The sequence below is a fragment of the Achroia grisella genome, unplaced genomic scaffold (genome assembly GCF_030625045.1).
Source record: "Achroia grisella isolate CSIRO2021 unplaced genomic scaffold, CSIRO_AGI_Agris_v1 utg780, whole genome shotgun sequence".
Lineage (NCBI taxonomy): Eukaryota > Metazoa > Arthropoda > Insecta > Lepidoptera > Pyralidae > Achroia > Achroia grisella.
Genome location: NW_026713020.1, coordinates 4,761,556 through 4,786,057, shown reverse-complemented (window position 1 = coordinate 4,786,057; position 24,502 = coordinate 4,761,556). Strand labels below are relative to the sequence as shown.

The 24,502-nt window shown below is 31.3% G+C and overlaps 1 protein-coding gene across 1 annotated transcript in view; it reads left to right on the top strand.

Moving 5' to 3' along the window:
- The first annotated feature begins 3,482 nt into the window (after window positions 1–3,482).
- LOC131850949 (5'-3' exonuclease PLD3-like) overlaps window positions 3,483–24,502 on the top strand; it is a 46,893-nt gene continuing 25,873 nt past the window's right edge. Inside the window, exon 1 of the mRNA XM_059201367.1 lies at window positions 3,483–3,749. Coding sequence (XP_059057350.1) covers window positions 3,483–3,749 — 267 coding nt within the window. The remainder of the gene's footprint in view (window positions 3,750–24,502) is intronic.

The window sequence follows — 24,502 nt, the reverse complement described above, 5'->3', positions numbered from 1 at the left end:
CAAGCAGACAGACATACAAAAAGTGTAAAAAATGTCATTTTGGTGTATTTATAAAGATAAAGAAGTCTTTATTTCTGTACTATTATACATTTTTTTTTTGTTACATTCATATTATTATATTATACTATAAATTTATTATTATTATATATATTTTTTTACTATTATTATTTGCACATTTGTTAAGTAGTTTAATTTTTTATGTTTAATTATTAATTTCATTACCTATATTATATCCCGCAGTAGGTACAGAGTGCCTTATGGTAAAGGCCTCCTCTAATTACTTCTAGTGTACTCTATTTTGGGCTGCTCTTCTCCAGTAGGGGCCTTGATGCTGTTAGCTTGATTTCATCCTCCCAGCGTCTCTGTGGTCTACCTCTTTTTCTTTTTGTTTCCCTTGGATACCATTCAGTTACACAAGTACTCCATTTTTCAGGTTTGCTTTGGATCATGTGCCCAGTCCATCTCCATTTTTGTTAGTCTATCTGTACAAGAATGTCTGTCAAGTTAGTTTTTGCTCTTATATTCTCACATCTGTGTCTGTCTTTTCTGCTTATCCCTAACATACTTCTCTCCATGGCTCTTTGACATCTTTGCAATTTCTCCCGCTGTTCTTTGTTTAAGGCCCATGTTTCGCATCCGTATGTCAGACACTGCAGAATGCAAGTATTAAATGTCTTTATTTTTGTTGACAGTTGTATGCTCTTGTTCTTCATTATCTCTCTCAGAGACCAGTATCTCTTCCATCCACTGGCTTATTCATATTCATTTAATAAAAAACGGTTAGTTCGATATTAGAAACAGATATTTACATTTTATGTAATTGAGCTGGAATTCGGTTGCGGTCTTGCATGCTGGAGTGTGAGCTACACTTCAATGCTCCTGTGGTGTGGCGTTGGACTGATGGTATCCTCGCTCCAGTATTCAATGTCCAATTCCAATCCATTTAATACTTTCCACACTAAGTTTTAACTATGAAAGCATATCTGTCTATCTGTTTGTTACCTATAAATAACTAGAGATGTAATATTTTTAAAATTTTAGAAACTTAAGATTAAGTAATTCTGTAAGAAACCGATTCCAATTATACATCAGCAATGGCAGATTGATATATTGATACATTGATTGTAACTAAATTATTATTGAAGTCATGTGAGTGTGATTATAAATTTTGAATATATCATAAAAACAAATTTATTGTTTTATTTTGTAATAGTAACCTCCATATCGATGTTCCAGGGAATGAAGCATTAGGTGGAAAACCTGAGGTCCGAAGAGAAAAAATCAGTTTTCAACTACTTTAATCCATTTGGTTTTTAAACGTTTAAAACGGTTATTTTGGTTTTAAACCGAACCGGTTGAATTGGTTCAAAACAGTCATTACATCTATAAGTGTACCAAAGGCATCAGAAATTTTGTGGTGTCCGTGAGTTACTTATACGACGGTTCGAGTCAACCTGTTACTAGAATTAACTGCAGTCTTGTTTATTACGAGTTATCACACTAATACAAGCAATCACTTAAATGACAAATTTGTGATTTCTTTACAAAAACTCCCTTCTTTTTAAATAATTGTCTTTTCTTATTAAGCATCAGTTTTAATAAACCACCGAAACATAAATGCATCGAGATTTAGACTTACGACTATAGACATCTGATATCAAATCTAATAAACTTTATATTTGAAAGTAGATAACAGATGTCAGTATCTAAGCTAACAAATTTTAGGCTTGTAAGTTTGTTAGCTATTATAACAGATGTCACTAGGCGTAACATCTACTATAAGTCTAAAACTCGATGCATTTATGTTTTGGTCATTGGGGAACATTTGGTTTTAAATCATTCGGGAACATTTCCCAGTATGATACATTTTTTTAAAAGACATTTTTTGAAAGACCACTCACTTATTTAAGTGATTGTTTTTGCTCGTATTATATTTTATAATTAGATATTTTCTATAAATCCAAAGTTGCCCGTATAAACCGCTATCCATATAGCTCCTTATTACTTCTTAACATACTTATTTTAGATTTTGTACTATTTATTAAATCTGTATTTATCACTTTTATATTTTATATTTATAATAGCTTTTACTCGCGACGACTAGTGTGAACCCAAAAGCCGAAAAATTCATCTATTTTAATTTCTATTTGTGTAATGTTTGTCATCATTTGATTAGCAATAAATATCGTTTACACATACTTTAGTTTAACTATAATTCGGTTTATGTAATTTAACTTTTTCTTATGCTCCAACGATTCTGTGGTGTCCCTTTGAAATGATGGTATCCTCGCTCCATTATTCAGTATCCCCTTTCGAACCGGTATTTTTAATCCTTTTTTCCTTTTAGTTATTTCATACCATTTCTACTTACTAAGCTCTGTATTGTTTGTTATTTATTGTGAGTTGATACATATAATTTAAGTACCTATTTTAATTTATAATGATGTTCCCTTCTTGCTATGAACTTTTCTTTTTGGTTAATTTTACATATATATTTTTCATATAACCTTCCAATAATGGAGTAGACATCTGAAATTTATTAAAAATAATATTTAACTAAAATTTACTATATCTGGCTGTATGTTACTATGTTACATTCTTTTCGAATGCTCTAGACTAGAGAGAAAAATATGACGAACATTTGAGGTCAGTCCTCTGTGGGTTTTGCCCCATACAAACGCTCTAAATGAAATTTCGCAACTATGTCTATAAATCATAAATTTATATTATTTGATGACCAACAGTAAAAAAGTCTGAAGAATTCAATGTAGAATCTGCAGTTTACTTCGCCCGAGAACAGGAACGTTTCTCACAACAGTTTTATTACAGAATTATTATTTTACGTATCTGTAATAGGAATTCCTATGTAAATATACCTACTCTCTAAATTGTATTTTATAATGTCTCTTTCGAACGTCAATAGAATTCATATAATACATATATTAATAAATCCACCTGCTGAATGTACAATCAAGGAAAAAGTATAACACAAAGTTACTATTTTCATTATTTATACAAAATAATATTATTAGGCTCTGAAAGTGCATTATGAGTTGCCTTTGATTATCAATATCACAATAATTTTAATATCTATTGTTTATAATCGAAAGAGTACTATTGTCACCGAAGAATAATTTCCGATTTCTTTCTCGAGAGTATTATTGAATTTGTATACATAATTTCGAAGATATTATTGCTTTATTTAATTTGTGATGTATTTTAATTAATATGGTTGTAATAATGAAATAATGATGTTAATTTTAACATTAGTAATAGTTTTTTCTAGTTATAAACTCCACTTAGACTTTATTCTTGCCCAGTACATTGTCGAAAAATAAAGTTTTACCGCGCAAGTCCACATTGAACCTTATATAAATATGTCACTACTACCATTGTACAGTCGGCTCCGTACTCAATCGCACGTCTTCACGCCGACATACAACGTGACTACGCAACACGTTTTCCTACTTTTATAAAAGAAAATGCCTTCGTGGTGGGACTATTTGCACATTAATCGACAGTACAACAATAAAAGGAATCTTGAGGAGGGTCTGTTCCAGATCGCGTCGCAAACTTGTAATATTTTGGTGAAAGTAAACAACACCAACAATATTAATTTGACAAGAAATAACAGGAGTGATGAGTACGGATGCGCTGGACCTCCTCCAAAACCAAAGAGCTCTATGCAGATCTGCGTCCCGAAGTTCAGGAAAAACTCTATAACTTCGGGATGTAACCCAGGATTGTCGGTGAGTAAAAAATTTATAAAACTTATTTCAAGATTACTCATCTAGTATTTTGTCGTCATTTGAAATTAATCCGGAAAAGTTTTCGCCAGTGAAACTTCATAGTGCTTTTTGTTTTCAAGAATTATGACTAAACTTTTAAAATTTGCAATAATGATACATATTTGTTTATTTGTATATACAATACAATATCTACCTACCGATTAGATTAAATATAGTACATATTTAATATTTTGAATTAAAAATATGTTTTTTTATAAATTTAACAGTGAACTTTCTTTCATTTATTATGGTAACTTATTAATTGTAATATTGTATATATATTGGGTACATCCGGATTTCTTATACATACATAAAGTTTGAATATGAATAGGTATTTTCCCCTGAAAAAAAATCGGGATTTAAACCTAATACGCTGAACGACGCGGTGAACTAGAACTAGTTTGTCGTAGCACATAGAATGAGTGCCTAGTCTACTTACTGCCGTATGAAATAAATCAGATAGAATAATGATTAACATTTGCCTACATAAGGCAACTGCTCGAATACAGTGGACGTGTGTAGGTGCTTTTAAGCTATAGGTAATATAAATAAATTTTACTCAAATTTGTTTTAACTGGTTTATCAAAAATGTATTTATATTCTAAATTTGTATTTATAATAAATCTGTTAATCTACAATTAATGTTTAACTTCAACTTCTTGATAATCGTTCATATATACCTTTGTATTCCTAATATTTTTCTTGTAGGTATTTAAATAAAAATAAAACTACAACAAAATTCATCCCGCGGATGTGTAGGTACGGTTAGGAAAATATATCGTATAATCTACTATTGATCATAATTCTAATATTATGTGTATCTCATATAATATAAGAAAATTCCACATGTACCTATACCTGATCTCTAATTGAAAATAAGTAACATTGTTTATTAGATATTTGAACCTCACTAGTATCTTGTTCCAGTTTCAAATACTGCATATTTTTATATAATTGGAATATTAAACAAACTGACGGTCCACCTGATGGGAAATGGTAACTAACACCTATATACATCAACAGTACTACGGACACCGTGTTACGTATTATCTTACTGTGTTGTTACTTTCAGGAAGACTGATGTCATGCCTCTTATAAGTAATTTCATTGCCCCTTTTTACCTAAACACATCTCACGAAGCAAGCAACTTCACAGCTAGAATGTTGATGAGACAGGGCGAATGGGGTTAGTAATGTGAACTGACCCTATAGTTCGCAATGTAACACGTCAGGTTGACCTACACGCGGTTCCCCATCATGATATTGTTCATGAGGTATATATTTTATTGATAACTTTAGGGTAAGCGATGCTTTTTGTACCGGTCAGTTGTAATAATTATATCCCCGTCGCCATTGATAAATATGGACTCAGGAGTGTTTCATATTTCGTTAATTATACAAATTACAAAAAGCATCGCTTACCCTAAAGTTAACGATAAAATATCTACCAAAATCAATAAAATAATACAAAAGGCGAGCTTTATGCCATATGGCATAATGGTATACCAGCTAGCCTTTTCTGGTAAATTTATCACAATATAGGCTAACTGACTCGATCTCAGGCTCCTTATCATCCTTCACTGGTGCCCCGCCAGCTGAAACTGTTGGAGCATTGTCTTCTACTCACGCAAACAAATTCTTATAAAGTCTTTTACTATATATACAACTATACACGAATACCTATGTACATTTACCTAAGTATACATATATTATTACAGCGACTGAAACGTTTACATAAAATCTATTCATATTTATATAGCAATAAAAAATTACAACGTGACTCTGACTCTGCATGAAAAATTATTAGAGTAAGTGAAACGTTTATATACAAATCTATGTATATTTATGCATATAAAACAACAACGTGACTCTACATGAGAAAAAAAATAGAATTTCTAAACATTAAAATACCTACGAAATTACGATATATCGCGTATCGATATCCTTCAATTTTTCCAACCTATATTGTCCCTGTCTACGTCGTAAAACATGCTTAGTCTGACATGTGCAGTTGTGCAGTAAACTTTCCTTCTTCATTGTCAATAAATGGCCAATACAGTGCAAATATGTTAATTTAATATAACTATTGAATCTTCAAATTGTAGGGAGGGAAATTCTGCAAGCTGTTTCGTTTAGAACTTCAGGTAGGTTTCATTTTTAATCACCATATCATATATTTTGAATTATAGTTTTATAATAGTAAAATGACAATTGAAACTGATATCGATTTTATAAGGAAGTTGTCGCTTGGCGGCTAACGGCGTGGGCTTGCCGTTTGACTTGACCCTGTCCTAATATTCAACAATTTAACTGTACTTTGTGTCATGTTAGACGTCTAAATTATGTAGTTGGAGTAAGCATTGTTAAATTATCTATACTAATGTAATTAGAAAAAGTTACGATGTAATAGATTGTCTTAGTATGGATATGTCATGCGGGAAAGGATTTTAATATAAAAGTGGATGTTAAGGTAGAAGACCGATAAAAAGATGAATGGACTGTATGAAAAATTAGTTGTAATAAAGGCGAGTAAGTTCAGATATGATAGGGACCGGTGGAAGAACATGAGATAGTGCGCGACCCCAAATAATGGAGTAAAGCCAAGCCAATATAAACATAACAAGATTTAAAAAGGAGGATTTATTAATTTTTTTGTAGTGTTGTTTATAATGGATGAATTGAAAAAATACTTGACCGATTTTGAAAATTCTTTCACTCGTAGAAACCTTTAATATCAGCGAGTAACATAGTATATGTAACGCGGGCAGAGTCATTGGATACTGCTAGGATTTTGTATTTGTGTAGGCTATAAGTAACAAAGTTCTTTGTTAATTAATCGAATATTTGTGTTAGTCAAAAATCGATTTTTGGAAACATGTTTATTTACAACAACATATATCTTTGTTATGTTTTTTTGATTTTATTAATTATTTATTCTTTAACTTGCTATTGATTTATATATACAGATATTACTAATTTTATCCTGTAGATTTATATTTGGATCTATATACTGAAATGGACGGTAGGAAAAAAATTTCAATTATAATGTTAAAAGTTTGACGTTCATAAGCATGTCCTCCATGAATAAATAATTTTTGAATTTGAATTTGAATTTGTCATTTGATCACTGGTAGTGGCAGTGGTAAGCTCGCTATAATTACAAATAGAAGTGTAATAAAATTTAAGTAAAGAAATAAATTACCATGTAAAATAAACTCTCTAAATAATATTATCAAAGAAAACGTTTGTCTTAATGTTACTTTTTAGAGCTTAAGGGCCTTACTCAACCAATCAATTACCTATCGTAAAATGGCTTCTTTTTATAAATTCTATGTAAAGGATATTTTGTGTTATGAGAGAGTAGACACTCATAATATACAAATCAGAATCAATTTAGAAACTTACAAGTATCGGACTTGGGCCTAAGCTTCCACAAAGTAGCGTAGTCTAACCTACAACTATTATTCTATTGTTAATTAAAAATATAAAACGAAGAATATGAAGTTATCAATACTCCAAACAAAGCATTAAGTAAAAGTAAACTGTTATATCGACCATTAGACAGATACTAGCTGACATGTTTGCTTGAGGCGAGGGAACTTTATTTTGGCATTATTTACTAAGAAATAAACCTAATACGTGTATTTGATAAGAATATAGGTTATAATATGCATTATCAATATATTTACTACCTTTTTAAATTATATGTAGGTATTACCGAATATCTTGTTAAATTGTATGCCTATTTTAGTATTATGGAATAATAATAGAGTTCTGTATGTCGCGGTGTTGCAATACAGATAAAGATTTTTTAACAGAGAACGTTTTTTCCGTAACAAATAATACAAGTAAGTACAAAATAACGCAGCTTTTTAAAGCTGAAGATGAAAAAGAATTAAAATAGTCGAGTGCTTTTTTACCTTATCCATTACAAATACCTTATCCGTAGGTAGGTATGAGAACGATAGAGAGCAAGTGCAAATGGAGTGGCATCTACACTTGCTCTCTATCGTTTGATAATGCTGTAAAGGCAAACTGCAGCTAAGCATTAGAATATAAAAAAAAAAAATTTTTGCTTCTAAGCAGCTTGCTTTGTAGGCTTGGCTTCCGTTTTAAAGGTGAGATATGCCAGGGAAATTACAGAATCCAAGCATGAAACCTTAATGCCCAGGAATGGCAATGTAAGAGGCTTACGACAGATGTCACGTGACGATGTGATGTCTATTTATGAAATACTGATTATTAAGTATAAAGAGCAGATCATGTATATTAATGAGAAGAATGCCACTTTTCATTATATAGGAAATTAACTCTTTCGCTATTTAAGTAGTAAAAGAAAGGAATAATATATGCACAATTTGAAAGCAATAAAAACGAAGACATCACGTACCATGTCTATACGAAGTGGTCGTCAGTTAGAAAATATAGTCGAATCGAGAACTATCTTCATTTCGAGTCGGTTGAACAGTCGATATCGAATTTACACCCTACTTATGTGTGGCCTAGTTTAGCGACCAGAGGCGTATTTAGCGCGGCCCTGTGACACCTTCACAATATTGTGGCTGAAGTAAATTTGCTCAGCGTAAGAAGTATGCCGCACTAAACATCTATAGGTACTAGAATTCGTTTGGTAAACATAACAAACCGACTCATCAACACTATTGCGGTTTCATATTGTGGTTTTAATTTACTATTCATCAGAATATTCTCATATAAACTTCATGAAAATCAGACCGGTAGTTTCGTTAGTTATCAAAATAAGTGGATAAATTACATCATTAAATGATATTTACGACAACGAAACGATTTTCATTTAGTTTCAAATTACAACCGTATTCATTTAAAAAAGGAAGTTAATCGATTTAGAAATAACTCAGGTCAGATTTAAAAAATCCAACTAAATGCAGATCCTATTTTGAGGTCGGTTAAAATAGTGCATAGTGTTAAAATGTTATGTGCCAATTGGTAATGAACAAGAGTCATTGCTACGATATATTTGCAATTACGTTTTGATTTGGTAACTAATAAGTTAGGTAATAATTTACTGCGGCAATCTCTGTAATTGGAGCAATTTATATAGTTAATTTTCTTCTGTATCGGTTTTAATTAACTGGGTTTGCACAGTTTTCATTGCATAAATGTTAGCTAGTTATAAACTAGGTAGGTTGTACGGTTTCATTACACTTTGTGACGGATTGTTGTCAAACCGTCGGAGTTTACTTAGATTTGCCATTGTCGAGCATTTGAAGAGTATTTAATTAATTTAATAATTAAAAACTTTATTTAGAATTTAAAGTTTATCTAATTATGAATAGAAACACTGGAGGTTGATTTTTAATGTTAATAATTGTTTAATTAGGTAATAATTGTTTTTGTAAAAAACTGTTTTCTTTTTGTTGTGATATGAATTCACAACAAAAATAAAACAGTTTTTAAGTTTAACTCTGTAACAACAGACTTAAGATTAACCACTTTTTTTGTATTATTATTTAATGATTTCGTAGAGAGCTATACTTATGGTACATATGTTTTATATATATTCTTCAAGATTTCAGAAACAGACAACTAAGACGTTGTATTAATTTGAATTTCGGTAAACAAACCAAATTAATCCCAGATGATCATGTTTGTTCTAAGCACTGTAATGCTTTAAGCACTATAATGGCATAAAGGCGTCGTTTCGCCATAGATCGATAGATAGAGACAAGACAGAAAAGTCTATTGCCTCATTTATATTTAAGATCCAATAAAAGTTTTATTATATAAATAACGAAATTATGAATATCACAAATATATTACTATTTATCTGTAATTTATTTTTTTGTGTAGTAACACATTCATCAATGTGTACTCTCTATCTTTACAGTTTCGAGTATATTGATCATATAAGTGGGTCCAAAATTATTTATACTGACTTATTATGAACACACAACCAAAACTACTATCTTTGCAAGGTGAATTTTTGAAAGGATTTTAAAAAATGGTCATAGATATGGGAAAATAAACGATGTAGAGTAGGTAAATGTATAAGCTTTTTTTTCCAACACTGAACGACAGGGGGCAAGTGCAAATGGCACTCCAAACACGCGGAAGGACTTATGGAGCGACTGAAGACCAACTCCTGTCTGACGTATAGGATAAAGTCGTATTCGTCAGACAGGAGTTGAGTCTGAGGGTACAGTTAGGAGTTCGTCAGTTCATCGTTCAGGCCGTTGAATTTCGATCCCCGTTTGAATTTGACGAGGGATCGAGGGAGGAGAAAGCTTAGCGATGTAGACAAGTCTCTGGAGAATTAATCGTTTCCTCCTTTTTTTCTAAGTGCATTACTTATATCTACTAATCATGTCTATTTGTTATTGACACTGAAAATAAATTCAATGACGATCTAATATTTGGAACAATCAAGCAAGGTCAACAAATAAACTGTGCTATTAAATATTTAATCGAGCATTAGATATCAATTCTAATATTTTGAATGGAAGTAATTCATGGTGGCATGGGGGTGCCTTTTCTTTGGTTGTCCATTAATTTTGTTTTGGACTGCTGTCACCTACTAAACGAATTCAACGTTTAACCTCGTTTCTCTGAAATGTAATCCATTCTAGATATCTAGATGAATATACTGTTGTAAATTCTATTTCGTTTTAGGACAGGTGAAGGTCTGATTCAATTTTCACTTTTCTGAACGATATATCGTATTTTTTCGGTAATTCCGTATGATATTTTCAATACGATTTGAATATTGAGTTCCAAACTCAATATTCGAACCGTATTGTAAATATCATAAGTTCTGTGTTCTACATATTTAAATATCATAGAGAAAGTAGAGATAATTTTATTTAAGTTGTATTCATGGCTGTAAACAATTTATATCTACTACCTTCTAATAATTCAGACTAATACGAAACTGTCTGTTTGTTACTTATTCACGCCTAAATGGCTGAACGTATCCGAATGAAATTTGATATAACGATAGATGGAATCATAGGAAAGGAAGATCATTCAGAGATTTTTTATATCAAAAATAATGTAGAAGGTAGTGATTTTATCTACACAATCTTTGTAAAATCATAGGTAACAGGTAGTACATAGTAAATTATTATGTCTATAGTTTCTTGTTGATTCGTTTTCTTATCGAATAGTTAATTTCTGGTTGACCTTTCTTGTTAATACATAGTTGATATTGAGATATACGTTTCAACAGGTGTGCTTAATAATAAATATGTACAGTGTTGCCTACCGAAACGTTATCAAAAATGAACAAATGCTACCCCTGTAGCTATTTCATACAACTGACGCAAGGCGATAAATTTAATAAAACAATACCGGCTTGTAAGATAAATAATATAATGCCGGTGTGATTTATTATTGAAATCAGTTCTCGGCAGTTTTGGAGTATAGCATACTTACTATAGGAAGTAGACTTTCTAAGAAGGCGTCTGCATAAGGAAGTTTTGTAATAAGGAATGTTTGTAAGCTGTGTTTCGATTGAAAGGTTGAGATAAGGTAGTAAAATTATAGGGTACGAGGCATGACATTTAATCCTTTAATTCAAAAGGTATATATGTCTTATATGTATACCTATGTATACATATATCACGTAGGTATACATATCACGGTCATCACATGATCACGTAATATTCATGTTCTTGTTCTTTATTCTTTTTTGTACACACACATAGGAAATAGAACAGTGATACAAAAATGTAATGTTTGTACATTACATTTATTGTATCACTTATCTCGAGTTTACCTCTAAAAAGAGATTTCTTCCAGCAAAGCTAGAAAATTTTATAGGGTAGTGTTAACAAGATCAGTCATCATACATACGAAAAAGAGATGATATTAATATATTGTTGTAATAATAATAACTATAACAATCAATAGACATAAATATATGAATATATAGAAATACTGTTCGTGTATATAGGTGATCATTATCTTATACTATCAGTTGGCCGGTTAGTTTGTTTCCCATTCAAAGTACATTGAAAAATGCACTTTTTATTATTTGTTGAAGGTAAAAATCTATATTATTCTATTCTGGTGCATTATTGTATAGATATATATATACAGTTGTTGGATTAATATCTAAAGTTTATAACATTTTTGTCTATGGTTGTTTGGATAGAAAGTAATATTCAATTTAATTTACTCAATGTAGGTATCCAAAATTAAATAGTTTCTAAGCTACCATATCTTTTCAGTTGGATACGGGCCATAGAAATCAGAAGCACAGATTTTCTATTAGGCGTATTATAGTTAGGAAAGGGTCAGATAAAATAGGTAAGAGAAATTACTGTACTGTCATCCCAAATGGATTAGATCGGCTTGTTACGAAATACATATATTTGGTTACCTCAAATATATTGGGTGAGGTTTATAAAAAAAACTCAGTGATATTCACAAGAGTGATTCAAGTATAGTAAGATTTCAAGTATACATATATTTGATTATCTCAAATATATTGGATGAGTTTTATAAAAAAACTCAGTGAGTATTCATAAGAGTGATTCAAGTATAGTAAGATTTCAAGAATACATATATTGGGTTACCTCAATTATATTGGGTGAGTTTTATAAAAAAAACTCAGTGAGTATTCATAAGAGTGATTCAAGTTCTCAAAGAATTACAATGAAAAACTTAATGTATTTATTAAAACCTTCAGTGAATTATATCATTTTGTTAGATTGGTGGTCGCGGGTTCGATTTCTCGCACAATGTTTTCTTTATTCATGAATATATTGGTCTAGGTGTTTTCTACATATATTTACGAAAAAATATATATAAGTAATTTTATCAGTTGTTTAATACCCATAACACAAGCTCTGTTTAGCTTGGGAATAGTATTAACAGCTTAAAACATGTGTTCAGATTTGTACCTTAGTTTTTTGATGAAATGTTTTAATTTCATGAGTATTCTACCAAGGCTTGGGTCTAGTATACCCTTAACAACAAAATATGAATAAATGACTATTTTTATTCAATTATTTCGTATAGGTACTTATAATCCATATCATGTCAATAAATACCTTATTTATGTTTGTTTTATAAAAGTCCCAGCTCTCATTCTCCGGCTTGGCACGGGTACATTAGCAATCTTTAAATTTATGCATATATTAACATATAAACCTTCCTCTTGATTTACTCTATCTATTATCGCTTCAAACTGCATTATCTAACAAATCTATTGCGTATTTTAAAAGATCTAAGTGTACAGATGATGCGTATGCTTTATTTTTACTATTTAAAGATTATTTTGTAGGACATCAACAACTAGATTCTGGCTCCGAGTTCCTTTACGTAGTACGTTTCTAGTCTGCACTTTACCACTAACAATATAATCCTGGTAGCAAGACTAACGAGCTCACGTCTCGGTGGATGAGGTCTTTTCGAGGTCCATATGAGGACCTCGAAAAGATATTTCAGCTAGTACAGGTCGGCTATAGCTAACATAAACATATAAAATATACAAGTAATTTTTGTTGTTATTTATACTACGTGTTGCTGGCATCTTTCCTATCAATCTTATTATAAATCTTGTTTTGATACTCTATTTTCATATGTCAGCCTATATTATAATTATATGATTTCTTGGAGAGAAATATTATCCTATAATTGTTATTTTTTATTTCATTTCAATAATGTTTGCATAGGAACCTCGCTTAGACGCACTACTATTTTGTCTTTCTTCTATTTATTATACATTATTTGTGCCCGCGGTTCCATTTGCATAAAATTTGTAGCCTCTTTGTTATTCTTATGTATAAGTTAGCTTATGTAAAGTTTCATCAAAATTCGTGCAGTAGTTTTTGCATGAAAAGGTAACAAACATCCAATAATTTATCCATCCATACTCACAAACTTTTGCATTTATAATACTAGTGAGATACTGTTGTAAAAATTGTAGAGAATACATAATATGCACTGAAGAACTAAAATCAATATCTCTATATGAACAAATGTATTATGTATTCCTGGTCTGGATGTGATATCCTTGTTGACGCATAAGGATTGTAAAATAAAAACAAAAAGTTATTTTTAAACACGAGTATTGCATCGATTTATGTAATTCAATGAATACGAAGGCCGCTATAATAGTGCGTTTTGTTTTATTATCTTATTTTTAAACGCGAACGTCAAGAGCAAACCTTTTATAGAATATTTTACTGTCTCTTCGATTACGACTAATAATTAATAATATAATGTTAGATAATAAAATAAATTATTCTTTTGGTATTTTTTGACTCTATTGGCTGTATAATTATTGACATTAGTTTGATAAAATTTCAATGGGGTTCAAATAATTGACAATCTTTACTGTACTTAGGATTAGAAAACTACTGCGAGTTTGTTTAGTTTATTTCTGTAATAAATATATTATTGTTACAAAGTATTGTTTGAAAAATTCATGGTTACGAGCTATAAATTTTATAATAAGATTATAAAGATACTTTTATATTAGGTACTCAGTTTACAAAATGTATTACGTTCTAATTCCAATGACAATTTGTAAAAGTTAAAGATATTTCACGATTATAAATCGGTTTGTATATGCAATTCGCTTTGCGGTTAAATAAATAATCAACTACGATTAAATACAGAATACATTTAACAATTATTAGAATCAGTTATTTTAAATATATGCAAAGCATTATTAGATGTTTACCTTGCAAGGCAAACATGTACTTAATAATGCCCTGCTGACATTTACGATATTGTAATCAAAGAATCAAAACAGTATCGTAAAATTTCTTTCTATCGTTCGTTAAACTTTGACTGACATTACCTGTGGCTTTTGTGTGCTAATGTTCTGCGTAGTACTAGAGCCAGTATAACGAACTCAATAATGGTGACAACAATATTCACAATAAGTGATTTTTCACTTGATTTAAATAATACAATTATTATGTGGATTACATAATAAAAATGTTATTAACTATGGGTCAATGCAATTTAATTTAAACCTATAATCATAATTATGTATTATTGTAAAAGATATAATAAAAAGAGTAAGGCAGAGAACCTTTGGTTTTTTTGGCTCGAACTACTTTCAGAGCTGACGGTAGGTTCCACTTACCCTAAGTGTCTATAATAAAGGTACATGAATAAAGATATTTTGATGTGATTTGATTTAATCGTGTGTACTAATATATTTCCCCAATCTGAAAGCATTGACGTGAGAATCAGTTAAAAACTTAAAATTAAATTAGACCTTAAGCTTTAATAAATAAAGATTTCTAAATACGAGTAATAGACGAAAGAAAATATTTAATCTATGCCAAGACTAAGTCGTATAATGTAAAGTTGAAGAAACCAGTTCCAAATGCCGTGCTGCGAAATTTCTGTGCTGGAAACGAGCGCAATACGATACAGGTACAAAACTTTACGGCGGGCCGTCACGCAATCTTGTGACATTTTGTCAACAGCTCGATTGAAATGTCGATTGAATTGTGTCGAATCGAGTGATTTATCGTACAGCACACCGTATGGGGACGTTTATCGGTAATACTCGATTGTTTCACGTGAATAGTACAGTTCTGGCCGTGTGAACAAAATTGTTGTCGCCGTTAGAAGAGCAGAAGGGGAAGATCATTTACCTTATTAATGTCATTTTTTTCTATGTGTGTACAATAAAGAATAAAGAACAATTATATGAAGCAGTTTAAGCAAAAAGTTGGAGCACAACTCCATCGTATTAATATTTAAAGAGAGCTACAGACGATCGTACTAAGTAGCAAGAGCTCCGCCGACAATACCGGTATTAGTTGCTATTATAAAATTACAATTGCCTACAAAAGGAAGAATGTGATAGTGATAGTTTAGTTCATGTTATAAATTATACTGGTACCTGCTTACTTACTACGCAATCTTTGAATACAATTTCCTTAATAAACACAACAGTACAGTTCGTACCTACAAGTGACGTGACCTAAACTCACCATAACTTATATCAACTGTAAATCCGTTTGATGGTTCGTTTATTCTTAATATTTTATAGTTATGGTTGCCAACAGAAAATATTACAACAATAAAACCTTCTAACTTAAATCTATAATGTAACCATTTCTCATATATTTTTTGAATGTATCATATAAAATTTAGTTTAATTTAAAATTTAAACTGCATGAATTTAGTCGTTCTTTAAGATGAGGATGTGGAGGAGAAAGGTAATAATGATTTATATTGATTAGCATTATTAGATTAAATCTGATCACTAATAATATAACCCATTAAATTGACTGAAAATTAAGAATGTAATTTCTTTAAATGTGACTGAAAGATTTGTCTTTATATCCCGCGAAGAAACACCAAAAAAAGTCTGCCGTGATGTTTTTGTGTTTTTTTATGCAAAAGTAAAAAAACAATTATTTTTATCAGGATTAAATGCATTATCACTTATGTATTAGGGCGTAGAACCAATAATCAACGTTGCAATTGAACAAGACTACGTTTATATTCTATATCATTATTCACTAATAATTGTAAATGGCAACCCTAGCTATAAAACACGCAAATTTACGATTAAATATTATTAATTTTAGTGTTAAGCTACATTATAATTTAGAACATTATTAATTAATCCTTAACTTCTGTGCTACGGCGTGGCGCGGCGGCGCGGCGTAGAGTGCTACGAAATTTATATCACGTCTTGTGAATTTTAGTGGTATGCTACAACATCATTCTGAATATTATAAATTCATTTCTAAGTTTCTACGGTGCTACGTCGTAGATTACTACGAAAGTTAACATCGAATAAGTTGTATGGTATGAATACATTGTTGGAACTTAAATAACTTTACACAAAATTATATGACATAGTTTTGGTTACATTTTTCTGATAAAGTAGAAACTTTATAATTTGACTGCTACAAGAATTTATTAGTAATTTACGCGTCTACACCTCTATATACGCTACGCCGCGCCGCGCCGCTATGTAGCTGTACTACTTTTATGCTTCATTAGTGACCCACTCCGGATTCGTACGGATGTACCTACATAAAAACTTTCCTCTTGAGTAACTCTAGCTATTACTGAAATTTGAATTAAAATCCGTTGCGTAGGTTAAAAGACCTAAGTGTAGACTGCGGGAGAGATTTATTTTCGTACTATGTTAAGATCACGTTTAATTTCATATTCTTTACTTTATTATCAAATATGGTAGTATTTTGTAAAAAATAATTTTTTTTAGCAGTTAATAAATATCTCTACTACTACTCTAATATTACTACTATACTATTTATTTATACTATTTTATCTTCAATATCTCCCAAAATTTAAATGCGTGGTCCCTAAAACAATTTGCTACACTATTGCTGACAACTTTGCAAATAAATTAATATTAAAGTTCCTGAATTGAGTTATGAATAATAGATTATTTTAGCAGCTTAAACATCTGATAGAATGTATCTGATCTTTTAAGCTGCTAAAATAAAGAATTATTATTCAATTTGATTTTAATCGCAGTAGCGTATTTAGATTTACATAGCCTGTAAAGATAGAGATAGAGAGTTTTTTAAATATTTAAACACAATTGCTTAAAGTAAATTAAAATTAGCAAACCTTTCACATAATACACATACGAAAAAAATAATATAGACCTACCTAATGATTTGTAATTAAAAAAATTGAACTAATACAGCTTTCCATAGTAGAAAGACGTTTCTAATCAGTTAAAGTTTTATTCATAAAAATAAATCTATCCTCCTTAAAATATTACTTTGGATTATATTAAACTTATTGCTATACTCGTAATATTTCTTGATGGCGGTGACAGGTATGCGGTTGTAACAATTTCCTTCACGCATTCATCGCGAAATTCAAGGAATGGCAGGTTGGGTTGGTGGTATTTGGGTATAGTAGTTATTTGGGTACGGTTCGAGGTCACGATGTTTCGCCGAGTGCCAGTTATTTGCCTAATTTTGTTATTACAATCATCACCATGACAACCTGTCCAGTACGGTACGTACAGTTTTCGTCGAGAATATTTAAATTTCGCGATGACCTTGAGCTCGTGTGGTACACTTTACACCACGTACATTATATACGAGGAGTACGCTTGTGTTATCTAAGATAGCGTCAACTCCATGAATATTTTAGAGTACCTGGGTCGTACCAGAACAAAGGGCAGTCGTTTTGTGAATTCCATTATTGTTATACCCTCGGGTGTTGTTTCAAATGAACGTTTTCTTTGTACAGTTCTTGTAGTACACTTATACCTAACGCAATATTCATAATGTATTTTCCCCTGACATTATTATTAATGTACAAGATAATGGTATAGAATATTTATATCCTTTTTTTATATATACCTTTTATTGCATTAATATATATAAATCAATTAATACTTCACCTTTTTATATGAACAGGACTCTTGTGATGATTTTTTATGTATGTGATACTGGTATCCGGCTAAGGAAATTGCCTCCAAAGAAAAAGGCAAGTGAAAAATTAAAAGATTAAGAATGCAATTAGGTCTTTTAGCCGAATAGGGGAAATTGACCAGTAACATGGTGACTTCCAAGCGGTGTCACTTGTAAGTCGTAATGAGTAAGAGCCATTGATTTGTAGCGTCATCTACTGTGCCCCTCTTTTTTTCAATGAAGGTATAAGACCGTTACAGAACGGGAACGCTGTAAGATCTTTATTTGCGAGAACAGCGATAGATTAATTAAAGTTAATGAGTCAACGGCCTCGGTAGTCTAGCGGTTTAGTATCTAGGTATAGTCACCGCTATATTTCTGATTGTCGCAGATTCCTCGCACGGTACAGACATTTATATTCATGAGTATGACTGTTTGTATCGGTCTGGGTGTTTTTTATGTGTATTATGTTTTTTTAAAAAGGTATCTATATATGTATATATATCAGTTGTGTAGTACCCATATTCATATAGTCACAAGCACTGCCGGGCTTGTGACTATATGAAGCTATAATATGTATATTGTCCTGAAATATTATTCTTTGTTCTTTTGCCTGGCCTAAGACCCAATTATTTGGCGTTGGCTCGTCTGGTCAATCTTCGCTAGTAGGGTCTGTGCTGAATTGTCTGGGATGTTATTTCGGCGTTCTTTAAATCCCTATTAATAACAAACATCCATGTGAGACAGGGTCTGCCGCGTCTTCTGGGCTGTGTCTGATGGTCGACGCGTGGCATGACCGTCTGAATGTCTGAATGAATCAAGGTGTGATTTTTATTATAGTAAATGTAAGTTTAAATACGTAGGTGAATCAGTATCGACTATTAAACATAAGTGCTTATGTACTTTGGAAATTGAGACAGTATTTTCCAATCGATAGTCAGTCATTAACTACAAGTGAAATGTTTATTTTGTGAACGCGACACGCAAAGTTGATGACCTTTACTGGTATTGTCCTGGTTGTCTGCTAATGGCGTGGTTACTGATGGTAAACTTGATTTCAGTTTGTTGATATTGATCATTACGTTCACTGTTAACACTGTTGTTGGATAGATTTGACGGTTGCTCTTTTACATCAGGTAGATGTTTACCGTTCCATTTAGGAACATTAAAAAAATAATACATCATAAAATAACTTTATCTTTACAAGTATAAAAGTCACCGCTGCTGTCTGTTAGCTTAGATCCTTTAAACTACGTAATGGATTTTAATGCAATTTTTAGCAATAGGTATTATATAGTTAATTAAGAGGAAGGATCTATAATACATGTACACCTGTACGAAGCCGGGGCGGGAAACTAGTAACGCAAAAACGACTAGACGGAATCTGATTGAACATTAATATAACTTATATATCAGAATAACACATAGCCTATAATTTAAAAAGATACTCGTAATATGAAAACTGGGCTAAATATAATGATAAAAGTACGTATCAAGTACATGTGATGCAGACGAAGTTGAAGATGCGCGGGTCAGGTAGAACTTCATAATATAATAATTTATAAAGTCGCTCGATATAAGGGGAATCAGTTTGATCGATATTTTATATAAATATCGACACTAATATAAAATATTATATAAAGACAAATAGAGTAAATTTTATTATGAGAAAAGGGAACTGCTTTATTATTATTTTTCATTATACCGACAAAAATGTGTAACATACCTACATATGTACCACTACTGACTAGTAATAATATAATAATAATAATTACCCTGGACAATTCATCTAGACCCAATCTAAGCAGACCTTGTGAAGATTAACAGACAACTGATAAATACATAAATACACATGTAATACATGTTATTTTGTATATATATACGTGTATATAATGTACATGGAAAAATCCAAACTAGTACAAACAATCATACTAATATATGTAAATATACAAATGTTTGCATAGTGCAAGGAACCGAATCTACGACTATCGAAAGTAAAGCGGTGTGCTAAACCGCTAGACCACCGAGGTCTTCACTACAACTCCATTAGCTTTATGGTTGAGGTGACCAGATAACTGAATTAATATAATAGATGCCTATCAGAGATAATACAGGCCAGATATGCAATATCTGATATTCATAATGTGTATATGAAAGTTCTTTATTTATATAGTACGTAATGAAATTTCTAAAGTATTTCATATGTTTTGGCGGCAAACCACTGACGTGATTAATCGTATTACTAGCTTTTACCCACAACTTCGGTTGACTGGTATAAGCAGAATTTTATTCTCTTAATCCGGCTTACCGTTATACTCGTGAATGGGTCTACCCTGATGAGTATGACTGATTTATTTGGTTACTCAAGTAACTATTTCTTTACTTATATCAACTGTGCTATTTGGCAGTTTATATTCACACAAAATGTTATAAAAATTAATTCTGATATATATTTATTTAAAAGAGAAATATGCAAGTTTCTTGACTATTTTTCATGTGGTCAGACTTCGTTCACAATTAGTGGTAAGTAGTATAAGAAAATTATTACTATTTAAAAGTGCTTACACTAAGTTTATTTAAGTAGCATTTGAGATTAGTAGAAATGGAAATAAAGATTATTTCCCTTTCTCTTATTATGTTATCTGTGCTACAACCACGCCAAAATCGTCATTATTGGATAATTAGTTTATTAGGCATGAAAACTTAGATGGCTACGCATGAAAGGTAGGTACCATGTGACGACCATATTGTGCACCTAGCACAATACTCTAATATCTCTAAAATGAGAAAAAACTAAAATTTTAGAGTGGATATTCCAAAGTTAGTAATTTTTTAGTTAATTCAGTATTGTACTAACTATACGATATGACCGTGGTTGTGTTTATGTCTATAATTTATCATTAGGTGGGGCGTTAGCTTGTAGAAATTTCATGATATAAGAATAATTTTAACATCGTTAAGACTTGACAGAAACAACAAATAAACAAATACCTATAATAAGTCAATTTAAACTGAATCGAGTAAAAACTAGAAAAGTTACGATACTATACAGATAGACAGAAACAATGTATTCATAAGACTGCTTTTTTATATTCGGTCGTGGAACCCTGAAAAGTAAAGCTGAAACTCAATATTCAACTATAAGCTATCCATTTTAATTGATGTTCGTGGTAGAAATATACCAGTATTGCCAACGATAAACAAAATACGGCTCATAAAATGTAATCTTCATTAGCTGGAAGGAAATTTAAAAGTTAATGGTCTTGTTTTTAATATACGGAGTAGTATAATTCCCTAAAACTATCTATAAACGACACGACACAACTTCCAATGTGGATTTATTTGTTAAGTTGAGACTGTGTGGTTTTTTCACTAATCTTTACATAAATAATCTTTGCGTTCAATGGCTGACTCAAATGTATTTAAGTTACGTATATCAATATTCAAATGTATTTGATTGAATCTCAGTTTCAATGGATGTTAAAATACAAATAATTTCCTCTTCTATAGCAATGGGGAAAATAGTCCCTGTTATTAACAAGTCCCCTCTCTATTGTGACAGTATTGCTATAAGTAGAACTAGAAGGAGTGGTGGGGAGGGCACTACAACAACCTAAATAGTATTCTCACGTACCTACCTGTATCCTACAGACCGATCTAGTGCCAAATTGTGTCGCCTGCAAACACTTTTTATATACGTATAAAATAAATTTCGGTAGTGGATTATATCTGGCCGTTGACCTTTTAGGTTGTTGTGTTGTAACTAGGTAGGTAAGCTGATAGAATAGTAGATTTCACTATAATGGTACCTAACGCAAATATCTAGCAAAATACAACACATGGTAAAGTGGTTAATAACTTTGTCTGACCTTTCCCTCGCTGTGAATTGGTTCCGATATAAACATTTGCATATTTGATTATGATTTTTAAAATAATTTCTTAGTGTTTTCAACCAATACATAGATACCTACCCAAAATGTATGCACATATCTATAATGTTTAATATTTATTATACTATTAAAAAAATAGGTACTAGCAAAACATATTGAAGAGATCATCAAGAAAATCATTGAGAATGTACTACAAATATTTAACTACTATATTTGTACTTATTAAATAAATACAAATATTTGAATTACAATGAAGAGTGATTTACATAACACTTAGTGAGAAGTGATCAAGCTCCTCAATAGTATCTGGCATACATTAAATAATGTTGCTTACAACATTAATTAATTTTGCTTGCCAGATTTATTCATTTTCATTCAAATCAGTAATTTAAGTAAAAAAATAATTTGCATAATATTTAGGTACTAGTATAAAAACGTTATTACACCTGTTTACGTATTCAGATGTAGTAGTTATAAAATTCAGTAGAGCTTATAAGTGTACATTAACTGAATTCAAATAGTAAATATGTCTGACTCAAGTGATTACCGTGGTAAAATCATTACTTTGTACGAACATCACGTACCTATATTATATTCATATGTATGTACCACATGCACATAAAACATCAACTAAACCTCGTATAGGTATCTACTTCATTTCGTGAAACGTTATAAACACGTAGCTAATCCATAAAGTATCACGAACACGCCACTTGCAGTGATTGTACCATTTCTACCGTACCCAGTGATACCAGATTGGAAAATGTCCCCCCAAATTGAGATTTGGTGGTGATGAATATTATAGATGATGATTTTTTAGATTAGAGTGAAAAATGTGTGGGGAGAAAAGTTGAGAGCTTACGAGCTTTTAGATCTCGTGTTGGAAAACGATAGTATAAGACTTACAGCTGAAGATGAAATGTCAAACTGCAGTCTAAAGTGAAAATTGATTAATTTAAAAAAAATCCAGCAACGCTACCTACTAAATAATCAAAAGATTATCAGTTTTGCTAACCGAATTGATGTATCATAAAGATAAGGAAAAACGCCCAAAATAAAAAAGGTCCCCAGGACAGGACAGGACAGATTTTATTATTAGGAAAAAGGAAACCTCCCATAAAATCTCCCATAGAATTATTTCCTTTCTCCCAAATCTTTCATAAAATGATTTCCTTTCTCCAATACCTACATTTAAAATTTTAGACAACAAGGATTTTGAGTAGAAAACAATTTAGTCATCTGGTAACACTGCCCTCTAACTATGTTATAATAGGAAAATTGTATACCTATTTATCAGGGAAGAAAAAGACGAAACATTTAGTCATTTTGGATAATATAGGCCGCGAAGGACTAATAACTTATAAATAATGGCCAGTAAGCACGAAATTTGGCGAAATTCTATATCTTCTATATATGTATAAGTAAAATTAATATACAAACATTCACGACTGTTATCCCAGATAGGGTAGTTAGATATTTGTATTCAAGTGTCAGGTAGCGAATATAACATTGTCTCTCAGTTTAGTTTCATTTGTTATCAGGGTTTCCTCTACGGATACGTCAGAAACGACACACAAAGTTTTATTGGTGTCGGCCAGATTTAATCTAACGACCTTTCGGTCTACATTTCTACAATCACTGACGGACTGTAAACCACGATGCTTTCACGACGTATTCTATCATTGTTTAATGCTATTAAAACTAAAAGTTTAGGTACTTAAGTGTAACTGCACTAAATCACCCAGAAACTGCTAAGACACGACAAGGCATTAATTAAGTTAGAACAAGACTCACAATTCAATAATAAAAGTATTATTAGGTATTATTTTTATTATCAGTTAATTTATTTTACGTAATATAATGCTCCTAACGAGAAAATAAAAACCTATAGGTACTCAGTTTTATTAGTCTTTATACTAATAAAACTGGGTAGATATCTACTTCATATAAAGGTACACATATAATTATTAGACAACTATATCTACTAGGTAGTATAGGTATATAGTAGAGGAGATAGTTAGTAGTTCTCCCAGGAAGCCATCGTGGTTAATTCCTGGTGAATTCAGTACGATGGGCTAACTGACTTGACTTAACTTAATGCACATCTTATTCTGGACATCTATCCTAGCTACACCTACTTTTAGCGCAGATGACTGCACCATTTCATTGTCATTCATTAAAAAACCCGCAATTTCGTAAAAAGCAAAAGTTAACCATAATAAGGCAGATATTTTTCTGTATTGTTACGATCCATGATAGAATATTTAGCTTCAAAGTCAATGCCATTGGAAAGCTTTCAATGTTATTAAAAACGGGTACTACCAGCACCAGCTTGTTTATCAACATTGTTGTTTATGACCATTTATGCCAGTTCGTGATAATGCAAAGCTTTGTTGACTGCTAGCCCTGCGACTTGCGACCACGTCGCCCCGCTTGGCACAGAAAAACCGCGCCAGTAAACT